We start from the raw sequence: 27,399 nt of genomic DNA, 5'->3' as shown, positions 1-27,399 counted from the left end.
GAATGCGGTACTGCAAACCCCATTGGCTTGAATCCTGCGTGTCTTGCTAGACATCACTCACAAACTTTTTCAAATAGCTTGTATTGCAAAACACTTGTAGAATGCGTTACTCGCATTTCAAGGCATTAGGCTGCTTTCACATTGGGCAGCGGAGGTGCGGTGACGGTATAGCCGCGCTATTTTTAGCGCCGCTATACCGTCGTATTTACCGCGATATTCGGGCACTAGCGGTGAGGTTTTAACCCCGCTAGCGCCCGAAAAAGGGTTAATACCGCCCGCACTGCGGGCGGTATTACCGCGGTTTCCCATTGATTTCGAAGGTGCGGTAAACACCCCGCTCCTATACCGCTCCAAAGATGCGGCTAGCAGGACTTTTGGAGCGGTCCTGCTATCGCACCGCTTCAGTGTGAAAGCCTTCGGGCTTTCACATTGAAGCCTGCAGGGCATGATTTTTTCATGCGGTATAGCAGCGCTATTTTTAGCGCTGTACCGCATGAAAAACGCCTCAATGTGAAACTGTATCAGGCAGTTAAAAGAAACATTCTTTACTTCCGGGTCAAGCATTGCTTTTAACTGCAGTGTCAGTCTGGTGTATTTTTTACTAGCAGGTCACAGGTAACCTCCTGAGGGACTCTGTGCTATGCAGGCTGCCCCCCTGCATCCTGCAAACCGATGACGTCATTGGTTGCTAAGAAGCACATCCGTCATCCTTCCTTGTTTGCCCTCACTTGCCTCCACAGCTGAATGGGATACAGTAATACCTTGAAATGCGAGTAACGCAGTTTGCAAGTGTTTTTTCCCACTGACCATCACACTAATGTATCATGAGTTGTATGTGGTAATTTTTTTTTTTTAAAGTTATTTCAAGGGTTCTTCTGTTTAGAGAAAGGCTGTTCTAAAATGAAGGTCTATGGTCACAGCATACGCCTTCAACTCCTTTAAATAAAATGTAGGAGCTGCTTGCAGCAACCAGACACGTTCTAGCTGATATTTGGGGGCTAGGCTTGAAAATGAAGTACTGCATTTATTGGCGTATAACATGCACCCTAACTTTAAGAGGGAAGTTTCAGGGAAAAAACGTTCCACAGCCCCCTGTGTATAACACGCAGGCACAGTTTACCCTCTATTTTCAGGGTAAAAAAGTGAGTGTTATACGCCAATAATTACAGTATGTACTTTTCTCCCTTTTTTATGATCATTTTTTTAAATGAGGTGCATTGTTTATTGATGTAGGGGGGCTGAGAATCCTCTGACTTCTTGGCTTTGTGTTGTGTCATATACTTTTACATCATTATCTTTAAGCAGCTGGCAAATCCTCTACAGACATTTGTAGCAGTCATTAGTCATCAGAATTAGCCGTTTTTACTTTCACAGTTACAATTGAAGCACACTGGCTTCCTATAACTCCCTGTAATCTGCCATAATTAGTGGCATAATGGCAAGGCTTCTAATACTGGGAGGTGCAGCCGGATACATGGAGCTGTACAGCTTGTATAATATTCAGCAGCTCACGTCTTCAATATCTAAGATAGATATCTCCTGGAATGCTCCCAAGTGATATATTCTACTCTCCTAAACTGGGTATACAGCCGGGGCGAAAGTTTTGACAATGACACAAATATACATTTTCACAAAGTCTGCTGCCTCCGTTTTTATGATGGGATTTGCATATACTCCAGAATGTTATAAAGAGTGATCAGATGAATTGCAATTAATTGCAAAGTCCCTCTTTGCCAGGAAAATAAACTTGATCCCATAAACATCTCCGCTGCATTTGTGAAGGCTTCCAGGCACCCAAGAAAGTCCAGCAAGTGCCAGGAACATCTCCTACAGTTGAGTCATCCACGGGTTTGAGGCACCACCAGTGCAGAGCTTGCTCAGGAATAGCGGCAGCAAGATGTGAGTGCACCTGTATGCACAGTGAGGCAAATACTTTCAAGAAGGGCAGCAAAGAAGCCACTTCTCTCCATAAAGAACATCAGGGACAGACTGATATTCTGAAAAATGTACAGGAATTGGACTGCTGAGGACTGGGGTAAAGTAATTTTCTCTGATAAATCCTCTTTCCAATTGTTTGGGGCATCCGGAAAAACCTTGTCCGGAGAAGAAAAGGTTAAGGCTACCATCAGTCCTGTGTCATGCCAACGGTAAAGCATCCTGAGACCATTCATGTGTGGGGTTGCTTCTCGGTCAATGGAGTGGGCTCACTCACAATTTTGCCTAAGAACACAGCCATGAATAAAGAATGGTAGAAAAACATCTCCCAAGAGCAACTTCTCCCAACCATCCAGGAACAGTTTGGTGACAAACCATGCCTTTTCCGGCATTATGGAGTACCTTGTAGCCTTAAGGCAAAACTGATAACGAAGTGGCTTGGGGAACACATTGAAATTTTTAGGTCAGGAAACTTCCCAGACCTTAATCCCAATACTCAAGAGGCAAATTTTGACAATCTCGAAGCATTGATTATGCAAGAATGGGCTGACATTAGTCAGGATGTGGCCCAGAGGTTAAGTGACGGCATGCCCGGGCGAGTTGCAGAAGTCTTTGGAAAAAGAAGGATCAACACAACAAATATTTGCCCAGATTCTCGTAGAATCGCGCAAAACTGCGGCAGCGTAACGTATGTCATTTACGTTACGCCGCCGCAAGTTTTACAGGCAAGTGCTTTATTCACAAAGAACTTGCCTGTAAAGTTGTGGCGGCGTAGCGTAGATCCACCGGCGCTAGCCCGCCTAATTCAAATGATCCGGGTAGGGAGCGTGGAGCATTTAAATTAGGCGCATTCCCGCGCCGAACGTACTGTGCATGCGCCGTCCCTAAAATTTCCCGACGTGCATTGCGCTAAATGACGTCACAAGGACGTCATTGGTTTCGACGTGAACGGAAATGGCGTCCAGCCCCATTCACGGACGACTTACGCAAACAAAGTAAGTTTTTAAATTTTGTTGCGGGAACGACGGCCATACTTAACATTGGTTGCCCCTCATATAGCAGGGGCAACTTTACGCGTCGCAAATCTAACGTAAACGTCGTATCTTCACTGCGTCGACCGCGCGTACGTTCGGGAATTCGCGTATTTTGCTAATTTGCATACTCAACGGGGTAAAGCGACGGAGGCGACACCTAGCGGCGGAAAAAAAAAATTGCATTTAAGATCCGCCCGCGTAAGAGCCTTACGCCTGTCGGATCTAATGGTTATCTATGCGTAACTGATTCTAAGAATCAGTCGCATAGATACGACGGCCCAGATTAGGACTTACGACGGCGCACATTGCGTTGCACCGTCGTAAGCCCTTTGAGAATCTGGGCCATTGACTCTTTGCATAAACTTAATGTAATTGTCAATAAAAGCCTTTGACACTCATGAAATGCTTGTAATTCTACTTCTGTATACCATAGTAACATCTGACAAAAAGATCTAAAAACATTGCGGACTTTGTGAAAATGAATGTTTTGTGTCATTCTCAAAACGTTAGGCCATGACTGTGCACTAGTAGAATTTTCAACTAAAATCCTTAGGAAAATTTTGTACGAAATTTCTCCAAATATTTGAATGTCGTTCAAAAGTAGTTCAAGATTTCGTTTTACTTTTAACATTTGATTCGATGAATGGACTTTACCAAATGAAAGCCACATACACTGTTAGGGCCCATTCACACCTGAGAGTTTTGTAGCCTGAAGCCTGAAGCTATAAAACACTAGAGGGGAAAAAATCCATTATTCTCAATGGAGATGGTTCACATCTCCACTCCAAAACGCCTGAAGCCAAACGCCTGAACCTCAAACAAGTTCTGGATGCTTTTTTGTCGCTCAAATTGGGCTGATTTGGGCGTTTTTGAACATTTGTATTCCCATAGAAACTAATGGAAACGCTCGATTCAAGCATCTAGTGCGACAACGAGCGTTTCTACGGACGTTTTGTCGCTTTAATCCGTTCTTGGAAATAGAATATTCACCCAGGAAGAAGATAAAAAAAAATCTACAAACATAGCAACAAATGATAAAAAAAGAGATGATAATTTTTCCTATTGGCTAAAAAAAAAACAAAAAACGTTGAAGTTCAAAAACGTCGGACAACACTGTATGCAAACGTGCAAATACGCGCGACAAAACGCTGGAAAAAACACTCAAAAACGCTACGCTCTGGTGTGAATGGGGCCAGAGAAATTTGAACATTTGTGCGTTTTCCATCCTGCTCTTTCAAATTCTCATCTCGCTGCAATAGAAATGAATGTTGATTGGATCTTACTGAGGATTAGGAAAACAAATCAAACGACATTCTACTAGTGCATACCCAGCTTTATTCTTCAATATGTGTTGTGTTACTATTCTTTTTAGTACAAGTAATGTCATCATTGCTTTCTTCCAGAGCCAACGATATACATACCGATGTAGGAAACACTCACACATGAATGGATGCCGCCACGGTACACATAGAAGGTCTTGTGTGCCTAGATGGTCTCGCATCATTTGACATTGTTCTTCCACTTGTTGGTTTCTGCATACATATGTAAACTTGTGTAGCTTCCAGGAAGCAGCAGGTGCAGGCCTGGAGGATTATAAGCAAATGTGGCGAGAAGGGGGGGGGCTAGCCATCGGGGGAAAAGGTTGTCACAGTAACCTGGCAGGGTTGTTTCTCCTGCAAACCGGAACTTCCAAGGTCAACATGCAATTGACAGCAAATATATTACATTTAATGTTTGTTTCTGGCAAGCCAACATTGGCATCGTAATATCTAATGTCGCGAACACACGACCGTTTTTCGGGTTGTAAAAAATGATGTTTTTAATGGTCTAGAAAAAAACAAAGTTTTTTTTCAACCCGATTGTTAAAACGGCCTTGCCTACACACGATTGTGAAAAAAAAAATGCTCTAGCAAAGCGCGGTGACGTACAACACGTACGACGGCACTATAAAGGGGAAGTTCCATTCGGATGGCACCACCCTTGGGGCTGCTTTTGCTGATTTCGTTTTAGTAAAAGACGATTCACGCTTTTTAGTTACAGCGTGATGAATGTGCTTAGTTACTCCATTACGAACGCTAGTTTTACCAGAACGAGCGCTCCCGTCTCATAACTTGCTTATGAGCATGCACGTTTTTTTATGTCGTTAAAGCCCACACACGACCATTTTTTACAACGTTAAAAATGTTGTTCGAAATTTTTAATGCCCATTTTTTACATAGTGAAAAATGCTCTGGAGCCCACACACGATCATTTTTAATGACATTAAAAAAAAACATAATTTCTCTTATTGTCCATGGACGGACACAGCTCCTTAAATCTTGACAAGTGGGTTATGTTCCCTGTTTACAGGAGAGGACTAGGCAGAAACATGTTAAATAGTTAAATACATGTTACATTAACAGAGTTGAACAGCCCCGCCCAGGGGGCGGTCCCTCCAGACATAACCCTCCTCACTGCAGCTTGCAGCCTCAGTTTCGTTCTGCCTAGCAAAGGAGAAGGACGTATGGCTCCCTTTGGGCCCAGCGCCCTGAGGAGAAATTTTATTTTACTTTACTTTTTCTTGAAGAATCTTCTTTCAACTGTTGGCTGAGAGACAGGCTGGATATTATAGATCCTTGTAGTCTACTCAGTCCGACCAGCAAGCGTGGGCACACCTTTGCAAAGAGGCTTGGTCTGCCACGCCATACCTCATGACTCCTGAGGTGGCCGGTGAGCTTTGCTCCGAGGTCCACATATGACTGAGCTGTGGTGTTGCCTCAATCACAGTGGACCGGGCCGACAGCTACCTCCATTGCGGTTGTAGGTCTGTCAGGAATGCGTCAGCGAGTCCTCGCTCGGACGGGTAAGTACAGTCCCTCCTGCTTCGGTGGGTTGGTACAGCTGGGCATTCCTGGGGTTCGGGGGTCCCTTCCCCTTACTTCCCTGCTCCTTTCCCTTGCTGCATTGCTAACATTACCGCTGTCAGGGGGGAGGGGGCCTTCCTGAGGGGACTGTGTTATCTGGCCTGTGTTTTTTCTTTTTTGTATTGGGCTTTTCTGTGAGGTAAAAAGCCCTGTGATGAGCACAGATGTTTATGATTATACTTCAGCAGACGCTGACTGATTGGTGACACCTGTAATGGTTTTGCTTTTTATGCTGTATCTGTGTCTTATCCTTAAATAAAACAGCCCTAGGAGGCTTTTCCTGTTTAAACACAGGTCCCTGCAAAAGTTACCTCACGGTTCTTTTCCTCACAGGCAGCGCTGTGCAGTCTCCTCCTGAGGGAGTCCCCTGGTTACCCCTGGTCAGCGCAGCAAGTGGGTGAGAGGCCCTGAATAGGGCTCTAGGAGCTTTTGTCTATTTGTATGGACAGGTGTGCATATTATAATACACACTATGTAAATATTGGAGTCAGTATCTGGGTCCTTCCCCACATGCTGGTGGTGGCAGCAGGTGTTAGCACCTGTGATTCCCACAGAGTTTTTATTGTTAGTCCTGGACACAGTTTGTGCCAGGGTGGGGGTGGACTGCGGGCGGGCGGTAAAAGAGTGCCCCCTTCCCCCGTTATCCCCTGGGGAATGCTCTGTTATGGAGCCATGGACTAGGTACCTAGTTAAAAAAAAAAAAAAAGGCAGAATAAGGCATTTATGGGTGCGCTTTTTACTGCTGCAAGGGACTCTCCTAAGCTGCATAGTGCAGCTGGGTTTCCGCTGAGGGCTCGGTCTTTTTTGGATCACACAAATCAGACCGCTGTGTAGGTTTTTTCCTTCTGTGCCCTTCTTTGATAATTTCTGAGATGCAGAATGAGAAAAGCCACTGAGGGCTTTTGTAGTCCCTCACCGCCGGGCGGGAGCTCCTGCTTGTATGGATCTGACTGATAGAAGATCCGAAGTACTGACCCGTTCCATGTTTACCATGCTGGGGTCTGGCTTGCGGCCTATTGTGGCCACTACACTGGGGTCTCAGTGGTCGCTGGCGCTATTTTTTGGGAGATTTTTCAATTACATTGAAAACTCCCATTGGCGCCCATTTTGTCGTAGCCACGCTATGGCGCAGCTTACATTGTGCTGGCCTTTTTCCTGTGGCCGCGTTCTGAACGCTCGGCGGCCATCTTGGAGTAGTCCTGACCCCTAGTGCTGTATACAACTCACAGAGTGAGCATTTGGCACCAGACAGTGGAGGAGCACCGACTCTCTCCTGAGGTTATTAGCCTAGCGGACCAGCTGGTCCAGGGCCTCATATAGGTCTGTGATGCTTCATTGAATGCTGCGCCCTTGTTATCCAGGGCGTCTGTTTCAGAATGGTTTTATGCACACGGTGGTGTAGTGCTTAACTCCATTACTTGGCAGCAAAAGAGTCATTGGTTCGAATCTGCACACTGACGCCAATCTGCCTGGAGCTTGCATTGTCGCTCCCTGTGTCTGTGTGGGTTTCCTCCGGGTACTCCGGTTTCCTCCAAAGACATGTGTGCATACACCTACATAATATACATACACACTATGTGTGTGTATTATTTAGGGGCAACCCTCCCAGGCCGTCAAAGGCCCAGCTGGGGGACTAATCTGTCCCTGGGTGCATAAGCCGATCACGCCGGCACCCAAATCCTGCCAATGTATATAGCCTTCCCTCCCTGTCTCTAGGTGGGAGGGGCGGCTTGCAGGTTCACAATTCAGTGAAACCTCCCTGCTCTCCGACTAGTGGGTCTGCGAGGTGGTCTCTTCGGAGTACTAGATAGGGTTTCCTCCTATCCACAGAACAAAGTTCTGTCCTTGTGTCTTCCCCTCCCGGCACGTCGGTCTGCCTTGGGCAGTGTGGGATTTGCTAAGCTGCAAGGTAATTTTACCTTTCCTGCAGGACGAGAGTTTTGGGGTTTTCTATGGGCCTCAGGCCCTAAATACCTTTGTGAACGTCGGGTAGTTCCGCATGGAATCCATTTGTTCGGTGGTAGCTGCGCTTCATCCGGGGGATGTCCTGACGTCCTCGGACATCAGGGACGCATACATGCATGTCCCGTTTTGCACATGTCACAGTGTTTTTTTCTGTGCTTCGTGATGAGAGAAGGGTCTCTGTCAGCCTGTGGCCCTCCCTTTTGATCTGGCGTCAGCACCATGGGTTTTCAGCTAGGAGCTCGCACTTATTTGAATTTTGTTGGGACAGCGAGGCTTTGCCTCATTGGCTACTTTGACGACTTTCTTCTGAGAGCAGCTTCTGTCTCCGACCTAGTGGATGGGTTATTCCCATTCAGACCCTCCGAAGATTCGGGTGGATGTTAAACGTTTAGGCCAGAAAGTGTAGCTCAGTGGCAGCAAGCCTGCCCTACATGTGTGCGACCCAGGGTTCAAATTATGGGCATGCTAGGTTCCGACTCAGCGTTTGAGTATCTAGTGTTGATCCAGACTCCTCAGTGGCAAAGGTCCTTCTTCCCCTGGAGAAATTGCAGACTCTTCAGTCTGCGGAGAAGGTATTGGCATCACGCAATCGGTCTTCTCTCCGGGCGCCTGCTGGTTCAGGGTCTGTGGGTAGCCTCCTTCAAGGTGGTACTGTATGCCCAGTTCCACACCCTGGTTTTCCAGTGGAACTACTGTCCAGGTGGTAAAAATCTCTTGTCTCTGAAATCATTAGATTCCTGTGCGCCACCTAGTCAGAGTCTCTCTGAGTTGGTGACAGAGATTCCCGACTCTTCGGTCCGGGAAGTTGTTCCTTCCTTCCAGTGGTCGGTGTTTACGACGAATGCCAGCTCACGGGTTGTGAACCTGGAGGTTCACAAAACTGGGGGGTCCAGTCGGCCCTGAGTCGCTGGACTTGCGTGGACCTATGACCACACCTCCTTGAATGTGTCTGGTCTCGGTAGCTACCCAGGGTCGGGCCTGGCTAGTGCCTGGTGGAAGACCGCCTGGGAATACCAGGTGCTGTCTACTGTTCATTGTCCTACTATTTTAGGCGATCAGGCTATGCTTCTCCTTGTGGTCGACCAATCTGGTTTCAGCCGGACAACGCCACGGCCGTGGCTTCAGTCTACCATCAGGTATGCCGGCAGGCAGACTACTGGAGTCGCCAGATGCTGGACCAGGGCGACTGGTCTTTGTGCTTGGGGTGTTTCGGCTCCCTTGCAGGAGGTGAGCCTCACATGGCATGGATCTCCTGGCAGCTTGTCTCCGCCGCAAGGGTGTCAGTTAGTGGCCAGGTCTAGTGATCTTGTACAGACGCGTCAGTCGCGCTGGTGGCCCTGTGTTGTCTGTATCGGTGATTTTTTGCCATTCCTCCATGGTAGTTGCTTCCTCGGCCGCTCCACAGAGTGGATGCTGAGGAGATCCCGATGATTCTAATCGCTCCAGATTAATCTCGGCGTCCTTGGTACGCTGATATCGGGCGCCTGGTAGCGGAGGCACCCTGGCGATTGCCAGGGCAGGAGGTTCCTGTCTCAAGGTCCCATACTTCCTCCTGTTGTACAGTCACTGACTTGCTTAACATGGTTATTGGAAGCCAGACTTTAGGTGACCAGGGTCTGTCTGACTCGGTCATCTCAACAGGGCACCGTAGTCTTCTTCCGGAGGATCTACCGTCGCACCTCTCTTGGTGCGAAGGGATGGAGTGACGTCCACGGGCGTACTTTCAATGTCCAGGGTCCTGCTGTTTTTAAAGCTTGGATTGGATCTAAAAATTGCTTAAAGCACCGTTTGGGGGCAGATTTCAGCCTTGGCTGTGTTCTTTTAGTGGCCTTTTTGCGGCCCGTTCCCTGGTGGGTCCCCTTTTTTTGTGTGCAAGGGGTTTGTCATATACTTTCCCCTCTTGGCCCATCTCTTCCCCCATGAGTTTTGACTCTGGTGCTCTCGGTTCTTCAGGAACCTTCCTTTTGGAAACATCAGAGAGATTTTCTCTTGACACTATCTCAGAAGGTGGCCCCTTTAGTGGCCTTTACCTCTGTTAGAGGGGTTTCTGAGTTGGCGGTCTTGTCTTGCAAGCCGCCATGCTTGATCCCCCATAAGGATTAGGTGATGGTGCGCCCGCGACCTTCCCTTCTTCCGAAGGAGGTTTCGGCCTTTCATACTTTAGGCGTGGTACGCGCTTTGCGGGTATACCAGCCTACTACGGCTCCATTTCGGAGCTTCTGACTCTCTTTTGTGTCGGTGTCTGGTCCACAAAAGGGCCTGGCGGTCTCGTCGACCACCATTTCTCGGTGGATCGGGCAGGCCGTCATACAGGCCTATGCTCCTAAGGGCGGGCCCCCCTTTCCGGTCACGGCACTTTCGACCAGGGCAATTGGTGCTTCCTGGGTTTTTTTTTTTCCCGACATCATGCGTCGGTCTCACAGGTGTGCGAGGCGGCGATTTGCTCGTCCGTTCACGCTTTTTCCAGAATTTACATGGTTGCTGTGAGTGCATCTTATGATGTTTTTTTTTCAGCCGCTAGTTTTTGCCGGCGGCTGTTTAAAGTTGCACCTCCTCCGTTGAGGAGCTCTGCTTGTTTTGGGGTGAAGTTAAAATTGTTTTTACTGATATATTTCCCACCCCTCGTTTTTTGACACTGCTTGGGGACGTCCCACTTGTCAAGATTTAAGGAGCTGTGTCCGTCCATGGACAATAAGAGAAAATAGGATTTTTTGTACTCACCGTAAAATCCTTTTCTCTGAAGTCCATGGACGGACACAGCTCCCACCCCTCCTTTTTAGGTTTGTACTGCTTGTTACGAACTGAGGCTGCAAGCTGCAGTGAGGAGGGTTATGTCTGGAGGGACCGCCCCCTGGGCGGGGCTGTTCAACTCTGTTAATGTAACATGTATTTAACTATTTAACATGTTTCTGCCTAGTCCTCTCCTGTAAACAGGGAACATAACCCACTTGTCAAGATTTAAGGAGCTGTGTCCGTCCATGGACTTCAGAGAAAAGGATTTTACGGTGAGTACAAAAAATCCTATTTTTTTACAACCTGAAAAACGGTCGTGTGTGCGGCATAATACTGCTTGAGTCATGCAATCTGAGAAATAAAGTATGTAAACTCCTATTCACATATTGGGGGATATTTAATTTTTTTAATTTATTTTTTTAAAGCGGTGAGCCATCCCAGCCAGAAGAACACGCAGTGATTATTGCTATTGGCTATAGCCATTGACAATTACATGAAAAGTCCGATATGCTATTTGTACCCAAGTTGATAGATGGAATCAGCCTTGCCCATACATTGTTCAAATGTCAGCCAGTCCCTGCTGACCCGGCCAAAATTTTTGAAAGTCTATGGCCGGCTTTAACTACTTGCCGACCAGCCGCCGCAGTTCTACGACCGGCAGGTCGGTTCCCCTGCTCGAGAGCACGTAGCGCTACGTCGCCTCACAAAGCGGCCCCCCATACAGTTAGACCACACCCAGGGAACATACTTAACCCCTTCCCCCTCCCCTAGTGTTAACCCCTTCCCTGCCAGTGGCATTTTTATAGTAATCAATGCATTTCTCTAGCACTGATTGCTATAAAAATGCCAATGGTTCCAAAAATGTGTCAAAAGTGTCCAAAGTGTCTGCCATAATGTTGCAGTACCGAAAAAAAATCTAGGGGGCGCTAAAGGGGTTAAGTGTGACCTCATATGTGTTTCTAACTGTAGGGGGGCGGGCTGGACTTGTGATGTCATTGATCGTGTTTCCCTATATCAGGGAACATACGATCAATGACAGTGCCACTGTGAAGAACGGGGAAGGTGTGTTTACACACACCTCTCCCCGTTCTTCAGCTCCGGAGGACCGATCGCGGGACACCGGCAGCGATCGGAACCGCAGAGCTTCGGGTCGCATTCGCGAGACCCTGCGGCTGGGCTTAAAGGGCCACGTACAGGTACGTGGATGTGCCCAGCCGTGCCATTCTGCTGATGTATATCGGCGTGAACGGGTCTTTTAGTGGTTAAAGGGGTTGTAAAGGTAAAAAAAAAAAAAATCCTAAATTGCTTCCTTTACCTTAGTGCAGTCCTCCTTCACTTACCTTGGATTTTGCTTTTAAATGTCCTTATTTCTGCTGAGAAATCCTCACTTCCTGTTCTTCTGTCTATAACTCCACACAGTAATGCAAGGCTTTCTCCCTGGTGTGGAGTGTCGTGCCCGACCCCTCCCCTGGAATACAGGGGAGTTAGGACGCTCACTTCCTGTTCTTCTGTCTGTAACTACACACAATAATGCGACACTTTTTCCCTGGTGTGGAGAAAGCCTCTTGTGGGGGGAGGGGGCGAGCAGGAGGGTCAGGACGCTCTCTACTTTGCAGATGGAGAAAGGAGCTGTGTGTTAGTGGGCGTCCTTTAACCACTTGCTTACTGGGCACATAAACCCCCTTCGTGCCCAGGCGAAATTTCAGCTTCCGGCACTGCGTCGCTTTAACTGACATTTGCGCGGCCGTGCGACGTGGCTCTCAAACAAAATTTACGTCCTTTTTTACCCACAAATAGAGCTTCATTTTGGTGGTATTTGATCACCTCTGCGGTTTTTATTTTTTGCGCTATAAACAAAAAAAGAGCCACAATTTAAAAAAATATATATATTTTTTTTACTTGTTGCTATAATAAATATCCCAATTTGTTTTTAAAAAAAAAAATTTTTTTCTCAGTTAAGGCCGATACGTATTTTTCGACGTATTTTTGGAAACAAAAAAAATCGCAATAAGCGACTGGTTTGCGCAAAAGTTATAGCGCCTTAAAAATAGGGGACAGAATTTATGATTTTTTTTTTATTATTTTTTTTTTTTTACTAGTAATGGCGGCGATCTGTGATTTTTATTGGGACTGCGATATTGCGACGGACGTATCGGACACTTTTGACACAAATTTGGGACCATTCACATTTATACAGCGATCAGTGCTATAAAAATGCACTAATTACTGTATAAATGTGACTGGCAGGGAAGGAGTTAACACCAGGGGGTGAGGAAGGGGTTAACTGTGTAGCCTGGGTGTGTTCTAACTGTGTGGGGGGAGGGGGGTGACTGGGGGAGGTGACCGATGCTGTGTCCCTATGTACAAGGGACACAGATCGGTCTCCTCTCCTCTGACAGCACGTGGAGCTCTGTGTTTACACACAGAGCTCCACGTCCCTGCTGTGTTCCCGACGATCGCGTGTACCCGGCGGACATCGCGGCCGCCAGGTACACGCATCGGCTTCCCAGCAATGCGCCAGGACAGTGTTTACCCGCTATGCGCCCCCCCAGTGGCGCGCACGGGTAATGCACTTTAAATGACGTCCAAAGACGTCCAGTTGGCACCTGAGAGCCGCGCTGTTGACATCTTTTGTCAATAGCGCGGGTCTCAAGTGGTTAAAAGCAAAATCGAAGGATAAGGTAAGTGAAGGAGGACTGCACTAAGGTAAAGGAAGCTTTTTAGGGATTTTTTTTTTTTACCTTTACAACCCCTTTAAGTCTGTTGTTGTAGGAGTCTATATCCAAAGGCCCTACTACTTGGCAGTTGTGGCTTTGGGCATATGTCGGCCCAACTGGCTTGTGTCGATTGGCATCAGTTTGACACCTCTGAGATCTTTCACAGTACGTGGATGGATGCATTTGACCCGCTTTTGAACACCTTCTGACATGCATTGACTTGCTTTAGCAGGTTTAAAACCTGCCAACAAAAGTCCACTGATACAGGCCAATATGCTCCTGGATTATTTTAAGTACCTGCAGAAAATCGCATCTTAGCATTAACTATGTTGTGCTGATTGCCAGTAAGAGGTTCCAATAGCCCAAGAGTAAAATTTTAGCCTTTGGAATGTGACATTGGAGGACTGTGTACACAATTATACTAAAACTGGTACAAGAACATAAAGCAGATCTCCACCCTCAATTTCAAGTTGCCTCCTCTCCATCCCTCCGCCGTGCAAATAGGGTCATTTACATATATTTTTTTAAATAAAGCTCTAGCCCACCCCTCTTATGCACGTCACTCGCTTAGGTGCACTTTTCTTGCTGTGCCACCTGGGATATGTGATGTACATATGGGCATAGTCCTTCACTGAGAAAAGAGCAGGGGGTGGGTCTAATGGCTCATCACCGCTGGCTGAACCTGGAAGAGCTAGCAGCTTCCTGATGACATTACGGAAAAAGATGGTGGCATGGGACCGAGAGGGGGAGGTGGTGCAGAAGAGAAGAGGATTTTTCCTTAACCTCTGCTTACCCGGTTGGGGATCTTGCACCGTTAAGATACTCACCCACCCAGAAGATCCAGCATTGTGCAAGATCCCCAACCGGGTAAGCAGGGGTTAAGAAAAAATTGGGCGCTGGGGAGTCTTCACTTATCTTGTGTGATAGACATGGACTGTATATATGATTTTATTGTCTAGAAGGATGGAGTTTGTAAGTAAACCATGTTGTGTTTTCTTTCAGGAAATCGAACCGGATACCAAACTTGATGGAGAGACGGCATCTGACAGCGACAGTAAAACTGACCCTGCCAGTACTCAACAAGGCACACCAACTGATGATACTCCAGAGGTCCTCAACAGAGCTTTATCAAGCTTGTCATCCAGGTTCTTTACTTTTTATTTAATGGACACTTTATATACAATAGAATGTCAGGGAAGGGCAAATTATTGCTGCGACCCAGGATCAAAAGCATTCATTTGAATATTTTACTGCATAGTCACAAAGCATATAAAACCACTTCATGTGCAATAAACACCTTCACAAACACAAATATTTTGTGAAAGTGACATCATCACTGTGTTGTACATAGCCTGTACAGAGAGCAGAGGTATAGGAGGGACCCAACAGGCTCCACCCACTACAGGCTGCATCCCCACTAATGGTCAAAGATTGAACGAATATTCAAAGGTGCAATATATATTTTTTTTCATTCAGAATTTTTGACGTGTATGGCCTGCATAGGGATAGAAGTAAGGGTTAATAAAGCGCCATCATCAACCTTCATTATTGCACAGTGATCCAATATGTAGACAATTATAGTGATCCGAAATGTAAACAATTTTACTAATACCCAGTGAACCTCAACTAAAATAAATAAATAAATAAATAAAGTGGTTCCGAAAATAAATGAAAGTGCTTTCCAAATATCTATTAATTTTTAAAAAAAAAGCCTCCAATGATGTGATGGATTGCTATTAAACCATTACTTTCAATCCTTCATAGACCCGTGTTGCTCAAAAAGAAAAGAGTGACAAAACTCATTGCACAAATAAATGAACTGGGAACAACATATGTGTAATAGAAACACAGTTGCACTCGCACACGCCCCGCAATATGATCGCATATAGGGAAGGTCAGTTGCATAGCAGAGCTCCTCACTTAGCTGTCCGTGCTCACCTTGGTGGAGCTCTGGGGGAGCTCTGTTATGCAACTGACCTTCCCTATAGACGATCATATTGCGGGGCATGTGTGAGTGCAACTGTGTTTCTATTACACTTACCTTATATACTCGAGTATAAGCCGACCCGAGTGTAAGACGAGGTACCTAATTTTACCACAAAAAACTGGGAAAACGTATTGACTCGAGTATAAGCCTAGGGTGAGAATGCAGCAGCTACTGTAAGCAGAAAAGAGGGTCAACAATACCAATTTGCACGCCTCACTGTGCCCACTTGCACGTCTCACTGTGCCCATTGCAACCTCACTGTGCCCATTGCAACCTCCCTGTGCCCGAGTTTGTGTACCTGAAATTCTTGACAGGCTGCGGGCGTCCATTCATTGTTTAAAAGTCGCGGTCTCCTCCTGGTCCCTTCCCTGATGGGCGTTTCCCAGCAAACTCAGTTCTGCCTCTCACAGACGTTCTCTCATCCTCAGACTCCGTTTCCCAGCAGACACTGTGTTCAGTGTTCTGCCAATCACGGACGTCCTTTCATCCTCGGACAAAAGGACGTCTGTGTGTCTGCTAAAAAACTACTATCCCGGAAGGGACCAGGAGGAGACAGCGACTTCTACAAATGGACGCCCGCAGCCTGTCAAGTATTTCAGGTACACTGACTTGAGTATAAGCCGTGGTGGGTATTTTTAGCCTTAAAAAAAAAGGGCTGAAAAACTCGGCTTATACTCGAGTATAGACTGTATGTTGTTCCCAGTTCATTTATTTGTGCAATGAGTTTTGTCACTTTTTTCTTTTTGAGCAACACGGGTCTATGAAGGATTAAAAGCAATCCATCACATCATTGGGACTCTAATCCTGATCATCTGGGTATCGTTGTCCTCCTGATTTCTATTTTCACCAAGAAATCGTGTCTGACTTTTTTTTTTCTTAAACATTAATAGATATTTGGAAAGCACTTTCATTTCTTTTCGGAACCACTTTATTTATTCATTTTATTTTAGTGGAAGTTCACTGGATATTAATAAAATTGTTTACATAATAGATCACTATAATTGTCTACATATTGGATCACTGTGCAATAATGAAGGTTGATAGCGCATTATTAACCCTTACTTCTATTGTCTTTTTGTGATATCGGTACACAACACACTAATGGCAGCAATCATCATTTGATCACCTTAATTTTTTGGTACACGTTTATTTGTTCACTTCAGTGCTCTAGTAACATTAATACCTGCACAAGAATACACATGACTCTTGTATTTAGCTTGGCCTTTAATGCTCTACCCCAGAGGAACCCTTAAAATAATTTACAGTTCTCAGAGAACCCCTGCCAAAAGTATACCTACATCTCACATTGTTATTAAAATCACTAAGTGATCCAAATAACAAATAAAATAAAACCTATGGCACACCTAGAGCATTTCACATTTATGTTGGATCCTTTGTAACACTAAAATGCTCCAAATAAAAATATATATTTTGGAAATATTTGTGTAATAATAATCCCAAAATTAAAGAGGGCTCTTTACAGTGGTCAGTGGAGAAAAATGGAATTTTTCATGTCATGGAAAAACGGTCGTGTGTGCGTGGCATTAGACATGGAGCTCTGAAGGTATGGCACGGGGATGCCATTACCCTCACCAGCTTCATGCAGTGTGAATATCATCTAAACAGTGCAAGTTTAGGAGACATTCACTATACCTACAGGTAAGCCTTATTATAGGCTTACCTGTAGCTAAAAATCAACTAGCAGGCTTTACTACCAAACTCAAAAGTGGAGTTTACCTCCACTTTAAGGGTGGCATTCTTATTGGCCAACATTGTAAGAAGGCATTTTTTAATGTCATTAAAATGATCGTGTGTGGGCTCCAGAGCCTTTTTCATGACGTGAAAAATGGGCATTAAAAATTTAGAACGTGCTCTATTTTTTGCTTCGTTTTTCACGTTGTCGTTTTTCACGTCGTGAAAAAAACGGTCGTGTGTAGGCTTTAATGACGTGAAAAAAACACGTCATTAAAGCCTACGTGTAGGCAAGGCAGGCTTGACTAGAATCGGGTTGAAAAAAACTTGTTTTTTCTAGACCATTAAAAATGGTCGTGTGTACGCGGCATAAGGCGAAGGCTTGCTGCACATGCCCGGGAATGACGTCACCGCGGACCCGGCCTTTTATACAGCCGGAGATCGCAAGCCCCCGGAAGGAAGACCGCATGAAGATGGCAGCGCTGGGGATCTGTGACATTGCTGTGTAGGAGGGATCCGCTTTATAGGTAATCTGCATTGCATACTAGTACGTTATGACTTAACCCTGTGGGGGGGGGGGGGGGGCATTTTTATCTTTATTGTAGTGGTGGTTGACTACTAAAAGGTGGTCTACAGTAATGGTTACTACAGCTAATAAGATCATTGGAGGCATGCCACTGACCATGCCATGTGAAATTTTTCCAAAACTTTGCAGGCGTTATCACATGAGAGGTCAGTTGCCACTGCTGGAGGAACCTCTAGTAACTTTTGGAGTAACCCTGGCTGAGAATTGGTGAGACATTGGGGTTGATTTGCTAAAACTAGAGTGCAAAATCTGGTGCAGTTGTGCATAGTAGTCAATCAGCTTCTAACTTCAGCTTGTTCCGTTAGGCTTTGACAAAAAAAAAAAAAGAAGAAAAACTGGAAGCAGAGCTGCGTCAGATTTTGCACTCTCCATTCTTAATAAACCAGGCCAGGCCAGGCCAGGCCAGTTCTTATATATGTATGTATGTATGTATGTATGTATGTATGTATGTATGTGTGTGTGTGTATAATATATATATATATATATATATATATATATATATATATATATATATATATATATATATATATATATATATATATATATATATATATATATAATATAAAAATGATTTTCTCCTTTTAAAACATATTTTTCATTCTTCAGTTTGACATTTTAAATCACGCTTTTTGCCAAAATTACTATTTTTAAAGCTACCACTTTGCATGAGAACTTTGGCCTTCTTCCCAAAAAAGTGTGGCCTGTCATGTCCATTTTAGAACATCCATCCTTCTTGATATTTTTCCTTCTCCTTAAAAGGCACTTGTCTAGATGGAAATATTGAAACTGTAATTGCCAACATTTTGTAAAGTAGACAGTTCCAAGGCTGTTATCCTTTATACTTCATTTACTACTCCGTGGGGTTGATTTACTAAACCTAGAGAGTGCAAAATCTAGTGCAGCTCTGCATAGGAACCAATCGGCATCCAGGTTTTTTTTTTGTTTTGTTTTTTTCAAAGCTTAATTGAACATGCTGAAGCTCGAAGCTGATTGGCTACCATGCACAGCTGCATTAAGATGTTGCACTCTCTAGTTTTAGTAAATCAACCTCAGTGAGTCACTGCAAACCAGGTGTACATGGTTGTATGGAAGCAAAGTTTTAAAAAGAGATCCATGAAGTTTTTACCTTGAAAACACAAGTTGGCAGTAGCATATTTCCACTCTTATGCCCTGTACACACGATTGGTTCATCCGATGAAAACGAACCGATGGATTTTTTCATCAGATATCTGATGAAGCTGACTTTCATCAGTCTTGCCTACACACCATCAGTTAAAAATCTGATCGTGTCCAACGCGGTGACGTAAAACACAACGACGTGGAGAGAAAAATGAAGTTCAATGCTTCCGAGCATGCGTCGACTTGATTCTGAGCATGCATGGATTTTCGACCGATGGATTTCCTCACAGACAATCGTTTTTTTTTTCTATCGGGTTTTTTAACCATCAGAAAATTTTAAAACAGGTTCTTTCTTTTTTTTTCACACGATCGGTTCGTCCGATGAAAACGGTCCATCGGACTGATGAGGCCCAGATAAACGTATTTCTTTCAGATGGTGTCAACCATGTGTGGTGGCAACCAGGTGAGGAGTACAAAGACAAGTGTGTCTGCCTACAGTCAAGCATGGTGGTGGTGGTGGTGTCATGGTCTAGGGCTGCCGGCACTGGGGAGCTACAGTTCATTGAGGGAACCATGAATGCCAACATGTACTGTGACATACTGAAGGAGAGCATGATCACCCCCCCCCCTCAGAGACTGGGCTGCAGGGCAGAATTCCAACATAACGACCTCAAACACACCATCAAGACGACCACTGCCTTGCTAAAGTATCTGAGAGTAAAGGTGATAGACTGGCCAAGCATGTCTATTCCTTATTAGGCATCTGTGGTTCATCCTCAAACGGAAGGTGGAGGAGGGCAAGGTCTCTAACATCCACCAGCTCTGTGATGTCATCATGGAGGGGTGGGAGAAGACTCCAGTGGCAACCTGTGAAGCTCTGGTGAACTCCATGCCCAAGAGGGTTAAGGCAATGCTGGAAAATAATGGTGGCCACAGAAAATATTGACACTTTGGGCCCAATTTGGACATTTTCATTTAAGGGTGTACTCACTTTTGTTGCCAGCGGTTTAGACATTATTGGCTGTGTGTTGAGTTATTTTGAGGGGACAGTAAATTTACACTGTTATACAAGCTGTACACTCACAATTTTACATTGTAACAAAGTGTAATTTCTTCAGTGTTGTCACATGAAAAGATATAATAAAATATTTACAGAAATGTGAGGGGTGTACTCACTTATGTGAGATACTGTGTGTGTGTGTGTGTGTGTATGTGTGTGTGTATATGTATATGTGTGTGTGTGTGTGTGTGTGTATATGTGTATATATATATATATATATATATATATATATATATATATATATATATATATATATATATATATTACATTACACACACACATTTTCAAATATATAAATTGTTTATGTAGTCTGCCGGGACCTGTGATGTGGCCCAGAAGGCTGTGCGTGGGGCAACAGCGATCTGACTGGAAGTGGGTACCTGTCAAAACAAGGTGCCCCCCCAAAGTGTCAAATGTGGCAGAGTAGGGGGAGGATGTATATAAGCCCAACTTCCCCTTTTTAGGCTAAGTTTGGCTTTAAATGCTTAGTCCTGCTGGCCTATGCGGGGTTGGGCCTGTGTTTAAAGTACTAGGCCTCATACAGGCTGGGCAGTAGTAAGGTTTTACCCAAAAACTAAACCCTTGCAGCTACTGTTTTACAGTACACACTATATTTTAGGCCTTCTATTTAAATAAAGATACCATTTTTTATTAACAACAAATTTACCGCATTGGTAATGTTTGTACTGCTGTAGAAATGGAAGAACAGGCTGTCTTCACTGACTGCATTGTAAGCAGATTACTGGGAAACCACTGCACAGCTAAACCCCAGCTGGCACATCATCTAATGAAATGGTGCAGCGATGATAAAACAAATCTCTTACAGATTATTGTTAGAATAAAATCGTACTGGTGCTTATTATAACCCATGCACTGTTTTATTTACATGTATGTTCTTATGTGACTTTCCTGCATCCACAGTAGATAAGGGTCCCAATTTCAGAGGTAAATATAAAGGATCTAAATATTAATAAAAAAAAAAGTTTAAAGAAATCTGGAGTGAGGTGGTATCGCTGCTTAAAGCTGTCCAATTGATTTTGGTTTAACCACTTTAGGGCCTTGCCTGTTTTTCAGACTTGGTGTTTATAAGATTAAAACGCTTTTTTTGCTAGAAAATTACTTAGAACCCCCAAACATTATATATATTTTTTTCTAACTTGAATTAAAAAATAAGACAACAGTAAAGTTCAAAGAACAAAGCGAATTGGGGTTCACCGCTCCAGGGAAATCTCGAATGCAAACGTGGATAAGTCCAGGTAGATGTGGGTGCTGGCAATGCACTAGGCAATGGAAAGTGGCAAAAGACGGATGGACGGCCGCACACCAAAGAACTCTTGAGTTGTCTTTATTGAAGGAACATAAGCAAATACACAGCAAGAATCATAAACAGCCAACGCGTTTCACACTTAGTGCTTATTCATGGCCATGAATAAGCACTAACTAAGTGTGAAACGCATCGGCTATTTATGATTCTTGCTGTGTATTTGCTTATGTTCCTTCAATAAAGACAACTCAAGAGTTCTTTGGTGTGCGGTCGTCCATCCGTCTTTTGCCACTTTCCACAACAGTATAGTTAGCCCAATTTTTTTTTTTCATATTGTGAAAGATAATATTACGCCAAGTAAAATGATACCCAACATGTCACGCTTCAAAATTGCACCCGCTCGTGGAATGGCGCCAAACTTTTACCCTTAAAAATCTCCATAGGCGACTTTAAAAAATTCTAAAGGTTGCATCTTTTGAGTTACAAAAAGGTCTAGGGCTAGAATTATTGCTCTCGCTCTAACGATCGCGGTGATACCTCACTTGTGTGGTTTGAACACCGTTTTTACATGCAGGCGCTACTCACGTATGCGTTCGCTTCTGCGCACAAGCTCGTCGGGACGGGGCGTTTAAATTTTTTTTTTTCCTTTTTATTTTTATTTTATACATTTTTTTTTTTTTATACTAAAAAAAAAATGGGTCACTTTTATTCCTATTACAAGGAATGTAAACATCCCTTGTAATAGAAAAAAGCATGACAGGTCCTTTTTAAATATGAGATCTGGGGTCAAAAAGACCTCGGACCCCATATTTAGACTGAAATGCAAAAAAAATAAAAAATTGTCATTTGAAAATATTACAACAAGAAAATATGCCTTTTAAGAAGCATGGGCGGAAGTGACGTTTTGACGTCGCTTCCGCCCTGCTATGCTATGGAGACGGGTGGGGGCCATATTGCCCTCCCTCGTATCCCAGCCGAGCAGGACACAGGACGCGATTGCCTCCGCTGCTGCCGACGACTCCGGTAAGCGTCGGAGGGCGCGGGAGAGCGGCGGGAGGGGGGGCCCCACCGTTGTCATTTAAAGGACCGCTCACAGGAAAGATGGATATCTCGAATGTGGCAGCGGCTGCTGCCGTTACCGAGATATCCATCTTTAACCACTTGCTTACTGGGCACATATACCCCCCTCCTGCCCAGGTGAAATTTCAGCTTCCGCCACTGCGTCGCTTTAACTGACAATTGCGCGGTCGTGCGACGTGGCTCCCAAACAAAATTTACGTCCTTTTTTTCCCACAAACAGAGCTTTCTTTTGGTGTTATTTGATCACCTCTGCGGTTTTTATTTTTTGCGCTATAAACAAAAAAAGAGCGACAATTTTGAAAGAAAAAATATTTTTTACTTGTTGCTATAATAAATAGCCCAATTTAAAAATAAATAAATAATTCTCAGGCTAGGCCGATACGTATTCTACATATTTTTGGAAAAAATAAATAAAAAAAATCGACTGGTTTGCGCAAAAATTATAGCGCCTACAAAATAGGGGACAGAATTATTATTTTTTATTTTTTTTTACTAGTGATGGCTGCGATTTTTATTGGGACTGTGACATTATGGCGGACACATCGGACACTTTTGACACATTTTTGGCACCATTCACATTTATACTGCGATCAGTGCTATAAATATGCACTAATCACTGTATAAATGTGACTGGCATTGAAGGGGTTAACACTAGGGGGTGTGGGAAGGGTTAAATGTGTACCCTGCATAGTGTTTCTAACTGTGGGGGAAGGGGACTGACTGGGGGAGGTGACCGATCTGTGTTCCTATGTACAAGTGACACAGATCGTTCTCTCTCCCTGACAGGACGTGGATCTGTGTGTTTACACACAGATCCACGTCCTTGTCTCTGTAACCGCCGATTGCGGCAGACTGGCGGACATCGCGGCCGCCAGGCACGCGCATTGGCATCTCAGTGATGCGGCGGGAACGCGTGCCCCCCAGTGGCCAGGAGGAGCGGAGGCCGTAAAAAGACGGCGACCCAGTGATTTAGAACCACCCCGCGGCCGTATATAGTCGTACGGTCGTCAGGAAGTGGTTAAAGTACGGACGTATATATACGTGAGCAGGTCCTTAAGTGGTTAATGCAGCTACATACATTCAGGTGCTTCTAAACAAAAGGTGTGAAAAAGGTAGTAGAGCTGCACGATTCATCGATGTAAAGCCCCCCTCTCATAATCTTAATCTGGCATTACCACGATTCATTCATGCAACAAGTGCAGAACCACTCTCTACACACTCATAGCTGTCATAAAAAAAAAAAAAAAAAACAACATCCATCCCGACAAATGATTATCAACATTGCTCAGTGCTGGGAAATAAAAGGAAACGTTGTAACATTTAGTTCTTTTGGATAAAAGAGATGAACTTCAGTCTGTAAATGAGGACAGTTTAACCACTTAAAGCCAACCTTCGGTTTTTTTTTTTTTTAACTTCCCATCTATTAAATCTTCTGTCCTTGTTTTAACTTTGAATAGTACAACACTTTTTTTTTCTGCCAGTAAATACCTTATACAGCCCACTTCCTGTTTGTTTGGTAAAAAGCCTAGGCTTATGACATTATGCACAGCTCTCTCTCTCTCTCTCTTTGCCAGGAAGGGAGGGGGAATGAGTCATAAGAGGGCCAATGAAAGCTGCAGAGCTGGCGGTGATCCTCCTGTGTAGATCTAGGAAGTCAACAGGCAGCAGCTTCAGCTGCCCACAGTTAAAATGGTTGCAGCCAAACTCGGTTGAGGGAGATTTCTGCAGCATATTTGGCAAGTACAGAATCACAGTATATATAAAATAATATGCAACGTGGTTGGAGGGAAGCTTCAGAATGGCATAGATGTTTGTATTACAAATTATGTGGGCACACTGCAGTTCCTCTTTAAAGACTTAGGGCTAGATTCAGTAAGAGCTAGGCCGGCGTATCAGTAGATACGCCGACCTAACTCGAAGTCTGCGCCGACCTAAGTTCAAGTGTATTCTCAAACAGAGATACACTTAAACCTATCTAAGATACGACGGCTTGCGCCGTCCTATCTTAGGGTGCAATATTTAGGCTGGCCGCTAGGTGGTGCTTCCATTGCAGTCGGTGTAAAATATGTAAATCACTAGATGTGCCTATTCACGAACGTACGCCCGGCCGACGCAGTACAGATACGCCGTTTACGTAAGGCATTTCCAGGCCTAAAGATATTCCATCAAATAGCTGGAATAGTAATGTTAAGTATGGCTGCCGTTCCCGCGTCGAAATTCGAAAATTTTACGTCGTTTGCGCAAGTTGTCCGTGAATAGGGATTTACGTCATTTACGTCCACGTCGAAACCAATAGCCTGTGCGGCGTACGTTGCCGCAATGCACACTGGGATATGTAGGCGGACGGCGCATGCGCAGTTCCAAAAAAACGTCAATCACGTCAGGTCAAACCAAATTAACATTAAACACGCCCCCTTAGCCTATTTTGAATTGGGCGCCCTTACGCCCGCCCGCTTTAGGCTACGCCGCCGTAACTTAGAAGGCAAGTACTTTGTGAATCATGTACTTGCCTCGCTAACTTACGGCGGCGTAGTGTAAACACGATACGCTACGCCGCCGCAAAGTTAGGACGCCCTTTGTGAATCTACCCCTAATCCTTTTTCTGGCACTTGTTGCTTACAAGTTAAAATCCAGTATTTTTGCTAAAATCTACTTCAGACCCCAAAACAAAGGGCGTTTGCATAGTCGAGCCTGGAGTTGATTATTGTTCCCACCATTACAGCTGTGTCTTTTTTTTGGATGAAGGGAATGAGTTTACGTAGCAGGCGCAGCAGATGGTGTGATCCGCTGACTACTGAACCTATTTGTGCATCCATTGTCATGTCGGAGTCGAATGTGACTCAGAGGCTTTTGACTTTGGTGCTAGGGGTGATGGTTTATCCCAAAATGGGCGGGGGCGTCCATGTTGTCTTAGCAAGTCTATTTTGGTTAGTGTGTAACAGAAGAAGTTCTGTTTTTGATCCATTGAGTTTTTAAGGTAACTCTCCGTCATCCAGTTCTCTATCAGTCCGAGATAATGATCCTTTTTGCTGCTGATACGAAAGTAAAGTTGGGTGTCATCCGCATAGGAATGGTAGAGTAAATTCTGGTTACTGATGATTTTGAGGAGGGGGCGGAGATAAATATTGAATAGTACGGGCGAAAGGGGTGACCTTGAGGGACTCCACATGATACGGTTCGTTTTTCGGAAGTGAAAGGACCCAGTTTCACTGTCGGTTTTCCAGAAAGGAGGAGAACCAGGGTAGATCCGAGTCTGCGCGTCTAGCTACTTCTGCTAGGCAAGTCAGCAACATTTTGTGGTCTACTGTATCAAAAGCCGCACTCGGGTCCAAAAGTATCAGAAGACAAGATTCTCCCTCGTCTGCTGCTTCAAGAGCGTTATCCCATATTTTGAGAAGTGCTGTTTCCGTCCATAACCTGGACGGAAACCCGATTGAAGTGGGTCCAGTAGTTTGTGGGTGTCTAATGATGTTGTAGCTGGCGCACTACTGCTTTCTCCATTATCTTGGAGAAGACGTTTAGGCCTGTTATGGGTCGAAGATGGTTTGGGTCTTTGGGGTCGAGGGTGTTTTTTTTTTAGAATGGGTTTAATTATGCCTTGTTTCAGAGAGGTCGGTACCGTACCTTCCTTCAATGATTGGTTTATGAGGTGCGTGATAGCAGGTGCCAAAATATCGGCACATTCTTTCAGCAGTTTTGTGGGAATGATGTCATTAGGCGATGTGCTGTCACGCAGGGTTCCGATGATATTATTGGTGGTGTCGATGGAGATTGACTTTAGTGTAAGATTAGTTGATTGAGGCATATTTGTATTAATGTTGCCTTTTTGATTTTAAGGGGTGGGGCTAGTGGTTTTCTTTTGCTGAATTGTTTCACGGATTTTTAATTTTTTTTTCAATTTTGTTAATTAAATAATTCGATAATTCATTGCATTAATCTTGAGATTCATAATTCGGGGCCTCTAGGCAGGCTGGATTCATGGTCTGAGTTGAAGAGTTTGTGGGGACGGTTACGGGCTTTTTTGCGAGGATATTCGAAAAAAATATTTTTTTGCTTTAAAGATTTCTTTGTGATGTTTCTTTAATTAGTTTGTAAATTGTGTGGTTTTCCTTATGTTGAGCTTCTTCTCCAGGCTGCTTCCGCTCTCCTGCGTTCTTGCTTCAACAACGTGAGAGTGTCATTGAACCAACCGGAATTGTTTTTCCGGATGAGCGTTTTGCGTTTCGGAGCGACTATGTCTGCTGTCTGTAGTAGAGCTTTGTTGATGGAGCTGAGTGTTTCCACTGCTGTTTGACGTTGTTCTATTGTTTTTATTTTGTTTAATAGTGTCGTTTTGAAGAGCTCCGAATGGAGCTTCTTCTGGGATCTTGTCAGGTGTGTTGTCAACGGGTTTGTCGTTTTTTTTAAGAGGGCGTTGGTAGTGATTTTGAATTTGATTGCATGGTGATCTGTCCAGGGTAAGGGCCCATTCTCCATTATGTTGATATCCATATCCTGTTTGAAGATAAGATCGAGGGTGTGACCTGAAACATGTGTGGGCGCGCATACCAGTTGCTGCAGACCTAATCCTTCCAATTGGTCAATGCAGGCGACGGCGACGGGGTTCTTGTGTGGAGTTGGCCCAGAGGTTAAAGTCCCCAAGTAACAGGAGATGTTTGACGTTTAGGGTGTAGGTCGAAATAAATTCTGTCAGCGATGTGAGGAGATGCGTTTTTGGTCCAGGCAGTCTATAGCACAGTAGTATGTAAACAGTGTCGTGGGGTGTTTGGAGTTGCAGAGTGAGGGTTTCCATAAATGGCAATGATCTCTGTAGATCTGGTTTGGTGAGCGAGAGGTGAGCCCTGTAGATCACTGCTAGGCCTCTTAAGCCTCGTACACACGGCCGAGGAACTCGACGTGCCAAACACATCGAGTTCCTCGGCCAGTTCAGCACTGAAGCCGCCGAGGAGCTCGGCGGGACGAGAGCTCCCATAGAACAACGAGGAAATAGAGAACATGTTCTCTATTTCCTCGTCGAGCTCCTCGTCGGTTTCCTCGGCTGAAAGTGTACACACGACCAGTTTCCTCGGCAGAATTCAGCCAGAAACTCGGTCGGAAGCTGAATTCTGCCGAGGAAACTGGTCGTGTGTACGGGGCCTTCCTCTTTGCCCCACTCTGTTTTTGGTTAAAATACCCTAATTCTCTGGGACAAGTTCTCCTAGAATGGTTTTACAATCCAATGTTAGCCAGCTCTCTGTGATGAAGAGGCAGTCTATGTTGTGTTGAATGATGAAGTCGTGGATTTCCTGTCTGTGCTTTACTGCGGATCTTGTGTTGATCAAGGC

At 44.7% G+C, this 27,399-nt stretch overlaps 1 protein-coding gene across 1 annotated transcript in view; it reads left to right on the top strand.

Annotated features, from left to right (window-relative positions):
* The window catches only part of CDS2 (CDP-diacylglycerol synthase 2), a 103,688-nt gene that overhangs the window by 30,566 nt on the left and 45,723 nt on the right, over positions 1-27,399 (top strand). The window contains exon 2 of the mRNA XM_040345910.1: positions 14,290-14,432. Within this exon, the coding sequence (XP_040201844.1) occupies positions 14,290-14,432 (143 nt within the window). The remainder of the gene's footprint in view (positions 1-14,289; positions 14,433-27,399) is intronic.

Source organism: Rana temporaria, chromosome 3 (assembly GCF_905171775.1).
Source record: "Rana temporaria chromosome 3, aRanTem1.1, whole genome shotgun sequence".
NCBI classification, from domain to species: Eukaryota; Metazoa; Chordata; class Amphibia; order Anura; family Ranidae; genus Rana; species Rana temporaria.
The sequence above is the reverse complement of the archived record's forward strand: the minus strand, read 5'-3'. Positions and strand labels throughout refer to the sequence as shown.